This window comes from Elephantulus edwardii, unplaced genomic scaffold (assembly GCF_000299155.1).
Source record: "Elephantulus edwardii isolate Elephantulus edwardi_28Jun2011 unplaced genomic scaffold, EleEdw1.0 scaffold00033, whole genome shotgun sequence".
NCBI lineage: Eukaryota > Metazoa > Chordata > Mammalia > Macroscelidea > Macroscelididae > Elephantulus > Elephantulus edwardii.
In genome coordinates, this window is record NW_006399783.1 from 20,074,755 (window position 1) to 20,095,245 (window position 20,491).

General features: G+C 38.9%; 1 protein-coding gene across 1 annotated transcript in view; it reads right to left on the reverse strand.

Moving 5' to 3' along the window:
- UIMC1 (ubiquitin interaction motif containing 1) overlaps window positions 1-20,491 on the reverse strand; it is a 156,146-nt gene that overhangs the window by 104,293 nt on the left and 31,362 nt on the right. Inside the window, exons 3-5 of the mRNA XM_006884436.1 lie at window positions 3,932-4,056; window positions 3,128-3,233; window positions 2,090-2,826 (exon numbers count right to left, since the gene is read on the reverse strand). Coding sequence (XP_006884498.1) covers window positions 2,090-2,826; window positions 3,128-3,233; window positions 3,932-4,056 — 968 coding nt within the window. The remainder of the gene's footprint in view (window positions 1-2,089; window positions 2,827-3,127; window positions 3,234-3,931; window positions 4,057-20,491) is intronic.

The following is a 20,491-nucleotide window of genomic DNA, read 5'->3' on the forward strand; positions in this document are numbered from 1 at the left end:
AAGAGCAACTAGCCTGTAGAACTGAGTAATACTGCCTTACAGGGTTTCCAAGGTTATAAGGCTTTCTCCCAATGAATAGATGGTGGGTTTGACCTTTTAGTTAGCAGTCAAATGTCACAGCTATAGCACCACCAGCATTCTTGACACATGCTAAGAGAAAGCACATGAAGACTACACTAAGATAGCATATTTCATCTCTATACTGGCAATCATCAAGAAGTATAATGTAGCATAGGGAAACTGTCAGTCATACATTCAAGGTAGGAGTGTAAACTTATAAAACCTCTATGGATGGTAATTTGGCAATAACAAATCAAATTCAAAATCCTTTGATAAAGCAATTCCATTACTAGGAAATTATCCACAAATATGCTTGTAAAGGTAGAGGGTCAGTGAAACAAAGCAAGATCCTCAATGGATAGAGTGACAAAGTGACTGTAGCAATGAGATCAACTATGTCAGAAATGATGAGAATGGCACAGGACAGGATTCAGATCAGTTGTTCACAGAGTCACTATGAGTTGTATGTGACTTGATGGCATCTAAAAACAACATAATGTCATCAATGACTATCAAATGATAGTAGAATCTCTATAGCTTTTGATACAGGTTATATCTCAAAATCAAGAAAAAAAAATCCTCATCAATGGGTCTATCAGTAACATCACAATAGATGGAAAAGAAACTGAAGTTGTTAACAATTTCATCTTACTTGGATCAATAAACAACAGCATGGTAGAAGCAGTCAAGAAGTCAAAAGAGGTGTTGAATTTGGGAAATCCTCTGTCATCAAAATTCGAGAAAGCAACAATGTCAGCTTAAGAATTAAGGTGCACCTGATCCAAGCCTTGGTATTTTCAATTGCTTCCTACGCATCTACAAGCTGGACAATGAAGGAGGACAGAAGAATATCTATGCTTTTGAATTGTGGTGCTGGACAAGAGCAATGAATACCCCATGGACTTCCAAAAGAACAACCATGTCTTTCTTGGAGGAAGTACAGCCAGGGTGTTTCCTGGGAGGCAAGGATGGTGAACCTCTGTCTCAAATATTTTGAGCATGTTGGCAGAAGGGGCTAGTTACTGGAAAAAGACATTATACTGTGAAAGGCAGAGGGTCAGAAAAAGAGTGAAAGACCCTAAACAAGTAGACTAATAATAAAGTGACTGTAACAATGGGCCTAAGATACCACAGATCATGAGGACGGCACAGGATAGGGCCAGGTTCAGATTTGTTCCTCACAGGGTTGCTATCAACTCGATGGCATGTAAACAACATCCACAAATATCCCCTATGTGTGTAAACTAATCTCTGTCGAAGGTCACTGTAGCATTATTTTAATAATGAACTACTGGAAAGAACCTAAGTATTTATCAAGAGAGCACTAGATAAAATTAACTATGACTTATCTATACACAATATATTAAATATCTGACAAAAAACTTGAGTTTTTCACGTAATTATAGAATTATTTCACAGAAACATTAAATTAAGAAAATGACAGCATGTGTATAGTATTATCTTAGGGCAAAATAAGACAGGAGAAAAGAATACATTTACTAATGCTACATAAAATACCTTATTAGGAGGCACTACTGCCTCCAATGCAAACTAGCTTTTCATTTTTAATTTTTTAAATTGTGAGCCACATTACCATATTACCTACTTAAAAAATTAATATTTAGAAACTAAAAAAAATTATGATACATTCACATGACAGAATAATGTCAAGTATACATAATAACTATGAAAATATCTAAGATAACCAGCATGTAAGGAAAAGAAAACATAGTTTATGCCACAGCATTTTCATTTAGTTTAAAAATCAAAAAGTACGATATCTTTTTATTTGTATTAGAAAACATTCACATTTGAAATCTGAAAGGCATACTCAAAATAAGGATGACTTCCACTTGGTGATGGAGTTACAGTTAATTGTTTTCCTTCTTTATACTCTTTTGTACTTTCCTACAGTAAGCATATATTTAACAATCAGGGATGAACAATCCAAAGAAGAGTACATAGCTAGAATGATTCTTGTTTAGTCTGTGAATAAATCATCCTTCATTACAGTATCACTGACCCTTACCTGACCATGACTGGTTGTTGGTTCTTCCTCCAACAAAAATTTCTCTTTGAAGCTTTTAATTGGGCTTTCTTGGAAATCCTTGGGTTTTGAGAGCCAGACAGAAGCCCTAGACTCTTCCTGCCTTTCCTCTTTATCTTCATCTCCCATATCTTCTGAGATGCCTTCACTTCTTTCACTACCCTGACCTCCTCGACCACGTTCCTTTTTGATCAGAGGTGGCCTAGGTAGTACTGGTTCCCCAAATCCTTTCTTTTTAAGGAGGTGCCTTTGAGCCATTTTAAGACTCTTCTGATAAACCTCCAGTTGGCAGAGAATGACTTTGGTATACTGGTTAGGATCTACTCCAGCAGGGCAGAATGGAATACCCCAGTAGTAATGCACAGTACCCCCAATGCCCTGGAAACTGCTGGCATCTGCTGGAGTAGGCAGACAGTGCCTAGATGTATCACCCCTACACTGGGAAGTTTGGAGAAAAGCACAGCCCCTTCCAGTACTTTCGTGGAGCGTCCCACACCGTGTGTGCTCAGCCAAGTGGCCAGTGCATGTGTCAAAACATTTAATGTTCTTGTTCTCAAAGAATGGCTGGTTTGATTGGTCCCCGCTTCCTGAGCTGTCAAAGACCGGCTCCTCTTCAGTGTGTTCAATGTGGTCCCAAGGCTCCTCTCTTTCCTCAGCCTGGTTTCCCTGACTGATATGTGAGCCTTTTAACAGTGATGGAGGTGCCAGCTGCCATATGCCTGTAAGTATTTGAGAAAAAGTAGGGCTAAGGACAACTGATTTTATTAAGAGGGTTTGATAAACTATCACTAGGATTATATGAGGGTAAGAAAGGTTCTTCTATGGGTTTAATCAAATGTTGTTTTTTCCCTGGAGTTAAAATATGTTGGGTATCTTTAAGATCTCAATTACTTTCTGATTTAACGCCTTTCATACCACAGAGGGATTGGGGGCATTTCTGTGTAATAATTCTCAGCATAAAATCCCTACGATATGGTCTTACTACTTGTGAGTAGATGATGTCAGAACGGGGAGACATGCCTTCAGTGATTCCAGAGTCTGTAGTTTTCTCTTGGTGGGACTGTGGCGTTGGTCCAATGACAAGAGGTGGAGAGCTGGTAGCAGAGACATCAGGAGGCCGGCAACTCTGAAACAGGTGACCCCACCCCAGACCAGGTTTATTAATGAAATATCAATACATGAAAGATACAAGAAGAACAAAAAGCAGCAGCCACTGTGCCTCGTAGTTTCTATTCTCAAAAAAATAAATACGGTTCAACTCAAATAAATTCCACAAATGTGTAGTGAGTATTTACAATGTACCAAGTGTTCTGCTAGAGTACTATGTTACATCCTCTCCTAATTCAGACAGTTGAATGGAACAAGAGGAGGTTTAGGACCTGCCACTGGCAAGTAACTTCACACCTAAATTCATTTTAATTGAACATATTCAGTTGATAAAACTGCCCCTTCATTTTCTCCATAACTATCACTGATTCTCACTCCCTTTGTTCACCCTACAAAAGAGGGAGGAGAAACAGGCACCTTTTTCTTGCTTGCTTTCAGGTTCTTGGTACTCAGTAACTCTTTTCAGAAGCTGCCAAATACTACTTATCTATGTCATGAGCTAAAAATCTACAAGGTAGAAGAAAACTGCTTCACATAGAATTAGTACAATTCAAAATGAATTCATCAACATTGACTTTAAAATTATTATGGAAAATACTTGTTAGCTAGAAATATTTTTTTAACTACTACTGTTAAGTCTTTACTAATATCATTAAAATGCTCAAGAAGTAAAATTGTTGATCAATTCCCACAAATTTTTCAACAGAGCATATTTACATTCAGGCTTTCAGCAATGGCTTTCCTCAAGAGTTCCTCTTCTTCTTCCTCTTGGCTGTTTACTTCCCTGGCTTCCTGCTCACTCATTCTGAGTGCGAGAGCAAATTGTTCTTCTTCTGTCATCTCTGCACAAAGATGGGGCAGGAAAAGGTAAGAACACCATAAAGATTGAATAAGCACAAATGCAAGCAATAGAATTATTAAATTTTCCAGCGGAAGACATTACAGAGTACATACCACAACCTTATTATTATCGTATAAATGAGGAAAACCCCAAATGTAAAGTGTCGTCCAAGATCTCTAGTAAAAGGCATAGCAAATACCCCAAATTAGACGGTAAGATCCCATGAAGAGATCTGATTATTTTTCTTGCTGTTGGATCCTTAGTGCATAAAGAGAGATGCTCTGTAAATACCTGATGAATGAATAAATAGATGATTTAACTCCTACTCTTGGCTTCGTTGCTATGTACTTCCTTCCTCTATGATCAACATTCATCTATCTATCTATCTATCTATCTATCTATCTATCTATCTATCTATCTAAATCCTGACTTAAGCAATAGGGAAAAAAATTATTCCTAGTGACAAGAAGGTAATCCCTAAACAACAATTCCTATTAAAAGAAACTAAGTTTGATTAGTTGATTCTAAGTCTGCAGCATGAAATATAAAAGATGAGCTGGAATATTTCTCATTGTTTTTATCAAGAAATCTATCAGACACTTCAAAGATCATGTCTAAAAAATCTTAGGATTGAACTTTCAAAATTTCCTTTTCTGACTAACCACAAATGGAAAAAAAAAAAGAAGCATATATAAGGACATTAAAAGGAGTGATAATACTTAAACAAGGATAATATAGTAATAGACACTGAACAAGTTTAAACCTATTTTATTCAATCATTATGAATTTATAGTAATTTTTAAAAGAAACTCTAACTAACCATTATAAAAGAATGTGAACTATGATTATTTTTTTAAAGTGGTAGATTAATTTAAAATCAAATCAATAAGAATAACTGATGCCTAAAAGCACAAATATTAAAAATGTACCATTTGATACTTCCATACTTACATTAGTATATGTTATAAATATACCCACCAATAAATATAGTAGAGCAAACAGGAACCAATGCTTTGAAAACTTTTTTAACTATAATCCAACACCCTGTGGGAATGCATTCTTGGTTCTTGGACCCTGAGAACATAGTCATGATGGACATCATAGAAATGTTCATAACATAGTCCATAAAAGCAATGTTCTACATCTTACCTGTGGTGAGTAGAGACTGGAGTCTAAAAGGCTTGCAAACAGCCATCTAACATGCAACTATTAATTTCATCAGGCTCAGAACAAAGAGGGAAGAAAATGAAAAATGTACTGAAACTAGTTCAAAGGACAAATGCAGGGTTGTTATGAGTCAGAATCAACTCTGAGCCCAGAAGAAGTAGATGGTACCCAGCTACCACTGCTGACCATAGTTGTAGATCCTATAGAGAAGTTGTTAAGTGCTTCTTAGTCAGGATCATCTCTAAGCTGACTCTCTAATGTATTCAGAGAAGCTGTAAATTCCTTGGAAGGAGCAGCTGATGCATTCAAAGTGAGGGACTTTGGGTTCACAGCAGCACTCCTTACTACTGGGCCACCAAATCCAATACAGAGTAGGGATGATATGGAACAAAACTCAAAAACATAAAATAAAGTCAGGCTGACTGGTCTGGCAGAAATTGACAGAATTCCTAAAACCCTTCAACTCATTACCATCCAGCTAGAACCAACTCACAGAAGATTTTCAGAGACTGTAAATCATATGGAAGGGGATTGCTCATCTTTCTCCAGCAAATCAACTGGTGAATTTGACTTAGGTAGTAGTCACCTTAACACTGATTTCTGAAAGATAGGAGGACTTAAAGTGCTTATTACAGAAGATCAAGGAACACAGCATTTGGTATGGACTGCATCTTGATACCTAGAAAATAAAGATTCTTAGCACTGGACTGATAGGCAGCATCATGATGGATGGAGAGGAGACTAAAACCATGAAGAGCTTCATCTTGCTTGGATCCACAATAACATCTTTGGTACCAGCAATCAGGAAATAAAGAGACTCATTTCACTGGAAAAATCTGCAGTTAGGGATCTCTCCAAATTATTGAGGAGTAATGATGTTAGTTTGAGGACTAAGATCCTTCTGACTCAGGTCTTTCCAATTACTTACTATGCATCTGATAGCTGGACAATGAATAAGCATGAAAGAAAAAGAACTGACGCCTTTGAGTTGTGGTGCCAAAAGAACAAATAAATATGTCTTGGAGAGGGTGCAGCCAGAGTGCTCTTTGGAGGCAAGGATGATGACGCTTCACCTCACATACTTCAGGCATGTTGCTAGGAGGGGACTATTCCCTAAAGAAGGACATGATACTGGGAAGGGTGAAGGGTCGGCGAAGGAGAAGACCCTCAACCAAGTGGATTGACATAGTGACTGGAGCAATGGTCTGTGTGTCTGGAAATGTGAGGTTAGCGCAGGACAGAATAAGGTTCAGGTCTTTTATTCACAGGGTTGCTGAGTCATGCTCTACTGAACAGCATCTAACAACAACAACATGTAAGACACACAGATATACGTTGTTGTTGTTGTTTTAGGTGCCGTGAAGTCAAGTATAACTAATAGCGACCTTATAAACAGAGGATCTGAACCCTGTTCTATCCTAAGCCATCCTCACATTTCCTGACACACTAGAGCCCACTGCTCCAGTCACCGTGTCAATTCACCTGATTGAGGGTCTTCCTCTCCTTGCTGGCCCTCCACCCTTCCCAACGTCATGTCCTTCTCCAAGGAATAGCCCCTCCTAGCAACATACCTGAAGTATTTGAGGAGAAGCCTCACAATCCTTGCCTCCAAAGAACACTCTCGGCTGCACCCTCTCCAAGACATATTTATTTGTTCTTTTGGCGATTCATGGGATGTTCAGTGCTCTTCTCCAGCACCACAGCTTAAAAGTGTCAATTCTTCTTCTGTCATTCCTATTCATTATCCAGATCTCAGGTGCATAGTAAGTGATCGAAAAGACTATGCTCTGAATCAGACACACCTTAGTCCTCAAACTGACATCCAATTACTCCTCAATAATTTGGAGAGATCTCTAACTGCAGATTTTCCCAGTGCCATGCATCGTCTTATTTCCTGATTGCTAGTACCAAGGATGTTAATTGTGGATCAAAGTAAGATGAAGCTGTTGACAGTTTCCATCTCTTCTTCATCCACCATGACGTTGCATTTTGGTTTGGTGGTAAGAATCTTTGTTTTCTTAACACTGAGATGCAATCCAAAGTGAAGGCTGCATTCCTGATCCTTTGCAACAAGTGTGTCAAGTCTCAAGCCCTCCTTACTTTCACCTATACTTGAACCAGGAGTCTACTGTGTGAACAGAGCAGGGGAACACTGCATGGTTTAAAATTAAGAAGGGAGTGGGTCAGAGTGTGTCTCTCTCCATACCTATTTGTTCTGTATGCTGAGAAAATCATTTGAGAAGCTGAATTCTATGAAGAGGAATGTGGCATCGGGATGGGAGTGAGATTCGTCAATAACCAGATACACAATACAGTAAACAAAAAGATATATACAATGCTAGAGTTTCATAGGAACAGGGTATTTTTAAAAACACCTAAAAGGTTCCAAGTAAGAACTGAGCCACAGCTACCCCTTCAGCAGGTTTTCAGAGGTAGTATATTGCACAGGAGACTGCCTATCATCCTGTAGAGAAGCTGGCTCGTGGGTTGAAACCTCATGTCTTTGGGACTGCAGTGCAGTTTCTTACCACTAGGCCACCAGAGCTCCCTAAAAATTTTAAAGATTCCTTACAGAGACAATAATTTGAAAAAGCTTTAAGATACTTAGATTGTTTAAAAAATTACCAAATGACTGACACAAGAAAAAATGTTACTGTGGCTGTTGTACACCACTGACTCATAGCTAATCCTCTGGTGAGTTTTCAGAGGCTGTAAATTACACAGAAAGACAATGTCCACTGTTCTTACAATTACATTGTTCTTGCAATTACTTACCACTAGGCCATGAGTACTCCCTCAAGAAATAGAAAAAAATAGTTTGTTTATATATATATATATATTAGAAAAAATCACAATAGTATAAATCTAAGAAATTAGATAGTCCATAAGGAAAATTCTAGCCCATATGGCTTCCACCGTTGATAAATTATCCAACTGTAAAAGGAGAAAAGACATTGTGGGATGACCAAATCTAACTTCTGCTAACTCCACAAGGGGGAACTGTCCCTATCAGTAACATTCAGTATTTAAAAAACTGATCCTTTGCTAAGATATAGTCCCCCATGCTGGTGTACCTAATTCCACTGCTCAACAAGTCTAATATTCATTGCAAAAGTTGTGATGCTTATTAGGGAAACAGCTTATCACAGAAGAGTGAAGGTAACAGATACTGCATTGTGAAAGTTCCCAGGTTTAGACTGGCACACAAATACAAAAAGCCTCTGGGTTTTCTCAGTCATCCAATATGCCTTATCTCACAGCAATCCCAAATCAGTTCTTCCCTCAATAGTCTAGACTCTTCCTCCATCTTCAGGGTTGTGTCAGGAAATACCTCGCCTCAGTATCTCTTCAGTGTCTTTTGCTCTTGCTCCTTGTTGGCTTTGCAGCTGTTGATGATGCTGAAGACACGTAATAAAACTAGAGAAAGTTGTATACAGAGAGATTCAATCTAATATGGTTGCGGGGGATGAGAATAGGCAATGAATGGACAGACAATGAACACTTTATTGGAATAAGTGGAGGGAAGGACAATGTGGAATGAACTGATCACGAACAGATACAATCAGATATCATATCTTTTAATTAATGATAAGAAACAAGCTATATGTGATTGACTGAGGAAGAGGGAAGTTAAGGAAAAGTTTATACACAAATAAAAAATATTATGGAAGATATACAGGGAGCTCTGGTGGCCTAGTCATAAGGAGCTGGGCTACCATCCTAAAGGTATTAGGTTCAAATCCACCAGCTGTTCCACAGAAGAAAGATGGGTAGTCTGCTCCTGTGTGATTAAACTGCCTCTGAAAACACACCGAAGGGTCTGCTATGAGTCGGCTGTGACTCAACCATACACACAACAACAACGAGAACTGACAAGGATGGGAAGAGATGAAAGGGAGCAGAGATGGATGGGTGGATGGGTATGGCGAAGGGAAAGGCAAGGCAAAATGAGGATTTGATGAGATGCTGTAAGAAATTACATTGATCAGTTGCAATCTGTATCAAAAAACAAAACGTATATGAATGATTGCCTAAAAATCAACTAAAAAATAAAATGATCCTACAACTTTTAAAAGGAAAAAATAAACCAAAATCATAAAGAGCAAAGCTCGGCCATTTTGAACCACTATCTGCTCTGTGTGGGTATTTGGGAGCACAGCAAGACTGACACTCCCCCGATCTGGGAGGGCATGAGTGAGGGGCGTGGGGACAGCCAGCACCTTTCCTGTCATCAACTAGCTAGCCACTAGTGTGCATGCCACTGCAGCCCTTGTTCCTACACAAGGTAGACAGCTGGCAGAGATTCCCTGGCCCATCCCAACTCTGCATGAGGCCAGATCTGTGCCATTCTGTACCTGGAACAGGGAGTATGCAGAGATCTACATTCAGTTTTCCTCAGGGAGTCAACAGACTCTGCTGCATCTGGCCTACAGTCAACCCAGGATTTCCTCTAACTGGACAACCTTAACCAGTGTACCCCACAGCCATATCTGGAACAGGGCACCCACTGATGAGTATGCCATCATTAGACCTTACAGATCAGCAGTAACTAACTCACTCTTCAGACTAGCCATCTCTGGCTACCCTTATCTACACCTATTCTCTAGGCTGGCATAGATACCATTCTCAGCCAGGAGAAATTGTCCCAGGCTGGGTGCCTTATCCCGTGGTGCCCCCAACATTGGAAGGAGTGGCACTTACGATCCAGCTCAATCTTGGGGCCTCAACCACAGCTCAGTTATGCTGAAACCCTGACTGAACTAGACACCAAAACTCCAACCTTCTGCTGGACTAGCAGACATATTGTCTCAGGCCAGACATAATGTTTTTAATTCCCAAACCTTTTTTAATATTTGTATTCTATTTTGATATTGTGATGGTTTTCTTCCCCCTTATCTTCTGCTTTATCTTTGGTTGAGGCTTTTTTCCTTTTCCCAGGTCTACTGCCTGTCTCTTTCTCCTTGTTCCCCTTTATTGCCTTTCTAAGCTTATTATTCTCCTTTATTTTGTACCCCTCTGAGGTCTTATTTTTCTTTTACTTTCCAATCTTTTTTTTGGTTTGTGGGGTTTTTTTTTTAGTGTTTTCCAGTTTGTTTTTGTGCTGTTTCCACTTTTCTTTTACCGTGAAAACGGTATCCATCACACACATACACCTCCTACAGCTTCACTCATTAGGCAAGACTAAAGACTGACTCTGGCTATTATCCAGACAATGAAAGTCTGACACCAACACCTCAAAGTAAAACTTAAAACTATAAAAGACATCAAAGAAAAGACGGGGGCAAACTCAGGAGTCCTAAGCTATGGCTTACACAGAATATCAAATAAAACTTATAATCAACAAAGGAAAAATTAGATTATTTGGATCTCCTAAAAATTAAATATTTATTCCAAAAGAATGCTCCAGAAGAGTAAAAAGAGAACCAGTTATTGTTGTTATGTGCCCCTGAGTCTCACAGTAGCTCTGAATCCTGTCCTACCCTGAGCCAATCTCACTATCTCTGAGAAATCTACCCTCATTACCCAGTTAATGTGTCAATCCATCTCCTGCAGGGTCTTCCTCTTTTGCACTGTCCCTCTATCCTTCCAAGCATGATGTCCTTCTCTAATGACTGGTCCATCCTTCCAACATGCCTGAAGTACGTGAGACAGAGCTTCAAAATCTTTCCCTCTAAGGAGCAACCACGTTTCACCAATTTCCAGGACAAACTTGTTAGTACTCTTGGCAGTCCAGGGTATGCTCAATATTTTTCTCCAGCACAACTCAAAGGCATAAATTCTTCTGTCATCTGTAGTAATTTTCCAGCTCTCTGATGCATAGAAAAAAATTGCAAAGACCATGGCCTGGATCAGATGCACCTTAATTCTCTAGACTGACATCGTTGTTCTTTAGTACTCTAGAGAGGCCTCTCACAGCAGATTTTCCCGAAGCAGTTATTTTTTTTATTTCCTGGCTGCTAGTACCAAGATTGTTAATTGTGGCAAGTTGAAATTGTTAATAACCTCAATCTCTTCTCCATCTATCATGGTGCTGTCAATTGGTCTAGTGGTGAGAATTTTTGTTTTCTTAATGCTGAGCTTCAATCCATATTGAAGGCTGCAGTCTTATACTTCAGGTCCTCTTCAGTTTGGGCAAACAAGATTGTGTCATTTGCATAATGCAGGTTGTTGATGAATAGTCCTCCAATCCTGAGGCCATACTCCTCCTCATAAAATCTAGCCTCCAAAATGATCATTTCTATATATTAACTGGGAAAAAATATTTGTCAATGACACAACTAACAAAGAACTTATTTCTAAAATTTATTAAAAAAACTCCAATACCTGAACAAAGAAAAAACCAGACAACCCAATTACAAAGTGAGCAGAGAGGGGAGCTCTGGTGGCCTAGTGGCAAGGAGCTGCAACTACAATCCCAGAGGCGCTTGGTTCGAATCCACCAGATGCTCTGCCGGGGAAGGAGAGACAATCTCCTCCTGTACCAGTCAGATCCGATTTGACGGTACACACACACACACACACACACACACACACACACAAAACAAAGTGAGCAGAGAACATGAAAAGGCATTTCACCAAAGATATTCAGTCAACAAGCACATGAAGAAATGCTCAAGAAAAGCTACCAGAGAGCTGTAAATGATGATGAGCTATTCCTCACCTGAGCAAAAACACTAATGTTTAATTAGACATCAAACAATAAATGCTAACGAAGTTAAAGAGAAATTGGAACTCTCAAACCCTACTGGTAGAAATGCAATATGGTATATGCTAGGGGATGCATCCAATCTCCATACCTTTTCAATCTATAGGTGGAGCAGTTCATCCCAGAGGCTGGGCTCCATGAGGAAAATATAGCATCAGGATTGGAGGAAGACTCAACAACAACCTGCATTATGCAGACGACAAAACCTTGTTTGCTGAAACTAAGGAGGATCTCAAGCACTTGCTGCAGAAGGTCAAGAACTGCAGCCTTCAATATGGACTGAGACTCAACATCAAGAAAAAAAAGATTCTCACCACTGGGTCGACTGGCAGCATCATGATAGATGGTAAAGAGACAGAGATTATTAACAGCTTCAGTTTGCTTGGCTCTACAATCAACACTCTTAGTACTAGCAGCCAGGAAATCAAAAGGTTAACTGCACTGGGAAAGTTTGCTGCCAAGGACCTCTCCAGAGTACTAAAGAGCAATGATATCAGTCTGGACACTAAGGTACACCTGATCCATGCTATGGTCTTCACTATTATTTGCTATGCATCACAAATCTGGACAATGACTAGGGATGATAGAAGGAAAATTGATGCCTTTGAGCTGTGGTGCTGGAGAAGAGTATTCAACATACCATGGACTGCCAGGAGAACAAACAGGTTCATCCTCAAGAGGGTAAAGCCAGGCTGCTGCTTAGAGGCAAGGATTCTGAAGTTTCATCTGGCATACTTTGGGCACGTTGCATGGAGTGACCAGCCCTTGGAGAGGGATATCATGCTTGGGAGGGTGCTGAGACAGTCCAAGAGAGGAAGACCTTTGATGAGATAAACTGACTCAGTAACTGGGGTTATAGGATTAGGTGTGTCCGACACAATGAGGTTGGCTCAGAAAACAGCAGAGTTCAGAGCTGTTGTACACAGGGTCGCTATTAGTCACTTGACAGCACATAACAACAACAACTAATAAAAAGCAGGGAGCTGTGGTGGCCTAATGGTAAGGAGCTGCACTGTCAACAAAAAGGCATGTGATTCAAATCTACTGCCTGTTCTACAAGAAAAAGATGGGTAATTTCCACCCACACAATCTACTGCCTTTAAAAACTCATTGGGGGCGGGGGACCCCACTGGAGGGTCAGGTATGAGTTGGTTCCAACTCAACAATATCTAACAACAAATAACTACTGAAAGTAGGTTTGCTCTTCCTTAGAAAGTTGGGATAGAAATACCCTATGATAAAGCAACTTCACAACTAAGTATAATCCCTTTAGGGGTTAGAAAGAGCTGCAACACAGACATGTACATGAATACCCAAGTTTAAAAGGTGAGAAACAAGGAGAGCTCTGGTGGCCTAGTGGCAAGAAGCTGCACTGCACTCCCAGAGGAACACGGTTCGAATCCACCAGATGCTCTGCCGGAGAAGGAGGCGCAATATCCTCCTGTACCAGTCAGATCTGATTTAACGGTACACGCACACAAAATAAAAATAAAAATTAAAAAATTAAAAAAAAAAGAAAACACAATTTAAAAAAAAAAAGGTGAGAAACAATCCAAGTGTTCATCAATAATGGCTAAGGAAACTGGTACATTCAGACAATGGACTACTATGCATCACTAAAAATAATCAGCAATTAATGAAATACTGCACAATATAGATGAACACAGAGCAAACTATAAAAAGTGACATAAGCCAGTTACAAAAGGACAATTAATGGTATAAGATTGAGAACATAAAAAGCTAAGAAATTGTTTGCATACAGATAAAATTAATCTTGGAGGATTACCAGAGATGAGAAGTAAAACAGAGATAAGCAATAAATAAATAAAACTTTGCAAAACAAATAAAAACCCAACAATAATAGATACAGACAGATGGGGGGGTTTGTTTGAAAATAAAGAATAAATACAAAATTCAAGAAAAGTGTTATATTTTTAGTTAGTTAGAAGGCAAACACAATTGGGTGTGGGGAGACAAACTAAGGGAATTTGTGAAAACGAGACCATGGCTACCAGGACTATTAAAGGAATTCTTTGTACTGAGAGTCAACAATGACAGACAATAACCCAAAATTAGCATATATAAGGACATAATTCATAAACTGACCCAGACACAGAAATACATAAAATATAATAAGCACACACTAAAAATAAGGGATCACTGGTATTGGTCTATAAATTAGAAAAATGGCAAAGCAAACTTCTAAACTGAGAGGAAGTCAAGGCAATTTCTATAATAAAACAACTGTTTAAGACTTGAGAACAAAAGAGTAACTTAAGAGTAATCTCCAAGAAAAATTTAATAATCTTTTCATAAAAAAGAAGGAAACCATAAAGATTTAGTAAATATGACCATAAATTTCAACATAAGCAAAATTAATTTAGCACAGAAAAGCACACAGAACAAAGTTAGCAACACCATGTTGTTGTTGTTAGTAGGTTCTGTGGATCAATAACAACTCATAGCAATCCTATGAACATCAATCTGAAGTTTGCCCAAAAGAGAGTGAAGCCAGGCTGCTCTTGGAGGCAAAGCTTCTGAAGCTCTGTCTGACACAATCTGGGCATGTTGCAAGGAAGGATCAATCCTTGGAGTGTAAGAGAGGAAAAGCCTCAGTGAGATGGACTAACTCAGTGACCAGGAAAATGGAGGTAGGTGAGTCAGAGACAGTAAGGTTGACTCAGGTTAGAGCAGGGTTCAGAGCTGTGGTGCACAGGGTCGTTATGAGTCGCAGGAGATTTGATGGCATATAACAACAACAACGTCCCCCAGGCTTCCCCATGTTATGTAATGTTTTACAAGTTCATTGTTTTTCAATACTGCATTCCATGTGTGAATGTGCCATAGTTTTTTTATTCATTCACTTGTTGATGGGCACTTGGGTTGCTTCCATCTCTTTGCTATTATGAATCATGTAGACATAGGTGTGCACACATCTGTATGAGTGGTGGCTCTGAATTGTTGGGTCAAGTGATATTTCTATTTTCAACCTTTTTGAAAAAACAACAGATCACCTTCCATAGTGGTTGTACCATTTTACATTCTTAACAACAGTGAATAAGAGTTCCAATCTCTCTATAACTTCGCCAGCATCTGGGGTGAGATAAGATCTCACAGGTGTTTGTTTCATTTTTATTTGCATCTCTCTGATAGCTAGGGATTGTGAACATTTTTTCATGTGCTCGTTTGACATCTGAATGTCTTCTCTGGTGAATAAAGTAGGAGACTTTAATACACCACTCTCAATGAAGAACAGGGACATATCTAAGAGACACAAATAGAATGCTTTATCAAACAAAAGTACAATCTACATTCTTCTCCAATGCAAATGGAACATTATCCAGAACAGATTATGTAGTAGGTTCCAAAGCGAACTTCAATAAAGAAAAAGAAAATGAAATGTTACATAACATCTTCTTATATCATACTGCACTAAAATGAAACATTAACAACAAGAAGATAAAGTGGGGGAAATCAAGTATATGCAAACTAAACACCATTTTCCTTGAACACTATTGAATTAAAGAAGATATTTTAAAAGAAATTTCTTTTTTTTTTTTTTTAATTTTTTTGTGAGTGTACCGTCAAATCAGATCTGACTGGTACAGGAGGAGATTGTCCCTCCTTTCCCGGCAGAGCATCTGGTGGATTCGAACCGTGAGCTTCTGGGATTGTAGTTGCAGCTCCTTGCCACTAGGCCACCAGAGCTCCCAGAAATTTCTTAATACAAATGAGAATGAAAACACAACATATTAAAATCTGGCAAGCTCTGGTGGCCTAGTGGCAAGAGAAGCTGCACTGCAACCTCAGAGGTACACGGTTCAAATCCACCAGATGCTCTGCTGGAGAAGAAGGAAGAATCTCCTCCTGTATCAGTTAGATCTGATTTGACGGTACACACAAAAAATAATGAAATAAAATAAAATTTTGAAGAAAATCCTTGGGACACCATAAAAGCACTACATAAAGGTCAATTTATAGCAATAAACATAGGCTGAGTCTGAGAAGAATGGGAATCCCAGAACATTTTATTGTGCTAATACGAAACCTATACTTGGACCAAGAGGCAGTAGTCAGAACAGAGCAGGGTAACACTGCATGTTTCAAAATTGGGAAGGGTGTACGCCAGGGATGCATCCTGTCTCCATTCCTTTTCAACATGTATGCAGAGCAGATTATCCGAGAGACTGGGCTCTATGAAGAGAATTGTGGCATCAGGATTGGTGGAAGATCTATTAACAATCTGCATTATGCAGATGACACAACCCTGCTTGCTGAAACTAAGGAGGACCTCATGCACTTGCTGCAAAGGGTCAAGGACTGCAAGCCTTCAGTATGGACTGAGGCTCAATGTCAAGAAGACAAAGATTCTCACCACTGGACCAATTGGCAGCGTCAGGATGGATGATGAAGAGATTGAGATTGTTCACAGCTTCAGTTTGCTTGGCTCCACAGTCAATACTCCTTGCATCAGCAGTCAGGAAATCAAAAAGCGTATCACGATGGGAAAGTCTGCTGTTAGGGACCTCTCTAAAGTACTCAGGAGCATCGGTATCTCTCTGGAGACTAAGGTGCGCCTGATACAGGCCATGGTCTTTGCAATCGCTTGTTATGCATCAGAGAGTTGGACAATGACTAGGGAGGACAGAAGGAGAGTGGATGCTTTTGAGCTGTGGTGCTGGAGAAGAGTACTGAATGTATCATGGACTGCCAGGAAAACAAAGAGATTCATCTTGGAGAGGATTAAACCAAGCTACTCCTTGGAGGCAAGGATTCTGGGGCTTCGTCTGACATACTTTGGACATGTTGCCAGGAGGGACGGGTCCTTGGAGAGGGACATCATGCTTGGGAGGGTGGAGGGACGGCGCAGGAGGGGAAGACCCTCTATGAGGTGGATTGATTCAGTGACTGGGGTAATCAGGATGGGTGTGTCAGAGGCAGTGCAGTTGGCGCAGGATAGAGCGGTTTTCGGGCGGTTGTGCATAGAGTCGCTATGAGTCGCAAACGACTCGACGGCACATAACAACAATAACAACATTAAAAAAAAAAGAATCAAAATCAACACCTTAGCCCAACTTCTCTGAAAATTAGAAGAATTAACACAAAAAGCTCACATTCTCAAGACTAAAGGAAAAAATTAAAAACAAAAAACAATAGAAAGAATTAACAAGACTAGAAGTTGATTCTTTGAAAATTGGATCTTTGAACAGACAACTCATTGTCACCACTCAAAATGGATTCCAAGCAGACCCTCCAGCAGTGTTTCAGAGGCTTGAAATCACATGAGAAGACACTACCCATCTTTCTCCCTCAGAGCAGCTACTGGATTCAAACCACCAGGGTGATGCCCCCTTTAGGTTTTAAGCTCAACTTCCTTGGGCTATGCCCACCACCAGAGCTCCCAAAATAGACAAGCCCCTGACAAATCTAGTAGTGCAAGAGGAGAAGGCACAAATAGCAAAAATAAGGAAAGACCAAATTGGGGGGGGGGGGGGAGAGGTAACAAAGTATCAGTGCAATAAGAGCAGTCAAAATTAGGCCAGGTGTGGCAAAGGAAAGAGACTACTCAAGTGCAAGTTCAAACTGAAGCTGAAGAAAATTAAGACAAATCTACAAGAACAAAAATATGACCTAGAGTCTATCTCAATTGAATTTAAAAACCATCTTAAGGACAGGCGAAGGCAATGAATACTAATGATAGAAAATCAAATAAGTTGTGGGAAGATATCAAGGATATTATCCAAGAACAAACGTCATTAGAAAGACAGGGGAGAAAGAAAAGATCAAAATGGGTATCAGAAGAACTCTGAATATTGCACTAGAGGATTGAGAAGTCAAAGCAAAGGGAAGAAATAACAAAGCAAGAGTTGAAAAGAATTAAAAGAGCAACATGAAAAGACAAACCAAAGTATTATAATGAAATGTGCAAAGAGTTGGAGTCAGAAAAGCAAAAGAGAAGAAGTTGCTCAGCATTTTTCAAGCCAAAAGAATTAAAGAAGAACAAACACAACCCTCAAGTGGTAATATGAAGGATATCATAGGCAAACTCTTGAATGATCCAGAAAACATCAAAAGAAGATGAAAGGAATATGCAGAGTTGCTATACCAAAAAAGAATTGGCCAAAACAGAACCATTTCAGGAAGTAGCATACAATCTAGAACCAGTAATAATGAATGAAGACATTCAAGCTGAACTGAAGGCACTAACAAAAAATAACCACCCAAGAATCAGTGTAGTACCAATTGATATATTTCAACAAAAATGCAACCCTGGACATGCTCAACAAGGTTGTGGCAAGAAATCAGGAAGACAACTATGTGGCTAACTGACTGAAAGAGATCCATATTTATTCCCATTCTCCCCCATAAAAGATCCAACAGAATGTGGAAATTATTGAACAATATCACATCCAAGCAAAATCTTGCTCAAGATTAGCAAAGAACTGAGATATTCAAGCTGAATTTAGAAGAGGGCATGGCACCAGGAATATTCACACAATGGAATACTATGCTGCTTTGAAAAACAAGGCACTCATGCAATATTATTCAAAATGGGTGACCTTGGAGTACATTATGCTGAGTGAAATATCTCAGTCACAAAAGGACAGGTGCTGCATGGTGTCACTATTGTAGAACCAGACTGACATCAGGGTTGGAATGAAACAGAAAAATTGGATAAATTATGTATACTGCATCAAAACAGATGAGGGAGAGAACTGTTTGAAAGCGATATATGATTGGGTATTATGGTTATGACAAGAGTCCAGAATGAAGGTTGCACAGTGGAGTGTACTCAGAGCAGGAGGCGGGGTATTCTATACCAATGAAATAATTTTTCTTTTACTTTTCAAAGAGAGGAGCAAACTGGGGGGAGGGAGTGGACAGGGAGAAAAATGCAACAATTAATGTATGGAAATCCAAAATCTCTGTAAATGTTCATTAAAATTAATAATAAAAACAAAACCTTACAGCATCAGAAACCCTGTGGGCAATCTACTCTGTCCTATAATGTCGCTCTGAGTCAAAACAGACTCAGCAGCAGTTTTGTTTTTACTTGTTTTTCAGGTATGTATGAAACATCCTCTAGAATAAACCATATGCAAAGAATTCAAGAAAGTATCAGTAAATGTTTTTATGTGCCATCAAGTCAATTCCATTTCATAGTGACCCTATAAACATAAAACAACTGAAATCACATTGAGTTTTTTTTCAAAGACCATTAAGAAAGTAAAGTGAAAATCAATAACAGAACAAAAGTTGGGAAATGTAAATATATGTAATAATTTAACTAACCAAACTCCTAAGTAATCAATGGGCCAAAAGACATATTGTATGGGAAAGTTTAGTTTGAGATTATAAGAAGGAAAAAACATTTTTTTCTCAAAATTTATGAGTTATAGCCAAAGCAATAATTCAAGGGAAATTTACATGTTTATGGTATCTTAATGAATCCCCCCAAAAGAAGAAATTATGTCACCAGATTGGAAGATATGAAGGAAGCTCCACTGAAACATCAAAAACTAAGCAAAAACTGTCAGAATGAATATTGACAGAACTCTAGAAAATTCAAAGTTTACATCAATCATACAAACACTGAATCAAGAAAAGAATAACTTAGCAAGATAAAGGAAAGGGGAAAGGTCCAGTGTGAAAAACAATGAATATTAACTTTATGAACATTCTATGTAAACCAGTATAAAATAAAATTTAAAAAAACAAAACACTAAAACTCAAAGCAAAATAAAAAACAATCTAGTGCTGTTAAGTCAATTCTAACTCATAGCAATTTTAAAAGAAAAGAATTGCCCTTGTTAAGTTCCAAAAAATCTAAATCTTTACTGAAGCTGATTGCTACAGCTTTTTCCCATGGAGCAGCTGGCGGGTTTGAACTGTCAAATTTCACTTTACATGTTAAGTGCTTTAACCACTCTACTATCAAGGCAAAGCACTGCTTTTTCTTCTTTTAAATACTTTCACCCAACCCTCTCAGCTCAGAAGCAGGGCCTATGTTCCCAACAGGGGATCTTGGTTTCTGGTTTTAGAAAGGGCAAAATAGATTTTATTCATGAATTATAAGCATACATACTAACCACTATAACTTGTCGGGGGGTTACTAAAAGAATTCATAGAAGGTATTCATCTCCATTTTGCCTAATATAGAATATATTATGTAGACAATGTAACAATCCTCAGCATCCAGAGGAAAAGATCATGGTTGAAATATTTAATACTCATTCAGGTCTAGTGGATTACTACTCATAATAAACCCTTCCTTTGAGTTTATAATAAACTCAAAACAAGGGTTTATTATAAAAAAAATAAAAATAAAAATGGTTATCAGCTGAGGAAAATTAAACCAAATCCAAGGCAACCAAAATACGACTTTGAGTCTATCCCTCCTGAATTTCAGAATCATCTCAGGAACAGGTTTGAGGCTTTGAACACTAATGAGCGAAGGCCAGACGAGCTGTGGGAGGATAGCAAGGGTATCATCCAGGAAGAGTGCAAACGGTCATTGCAAAGACAGAAGAGGAAGAAAAGACCAAAATGGATGTCAGAAGAG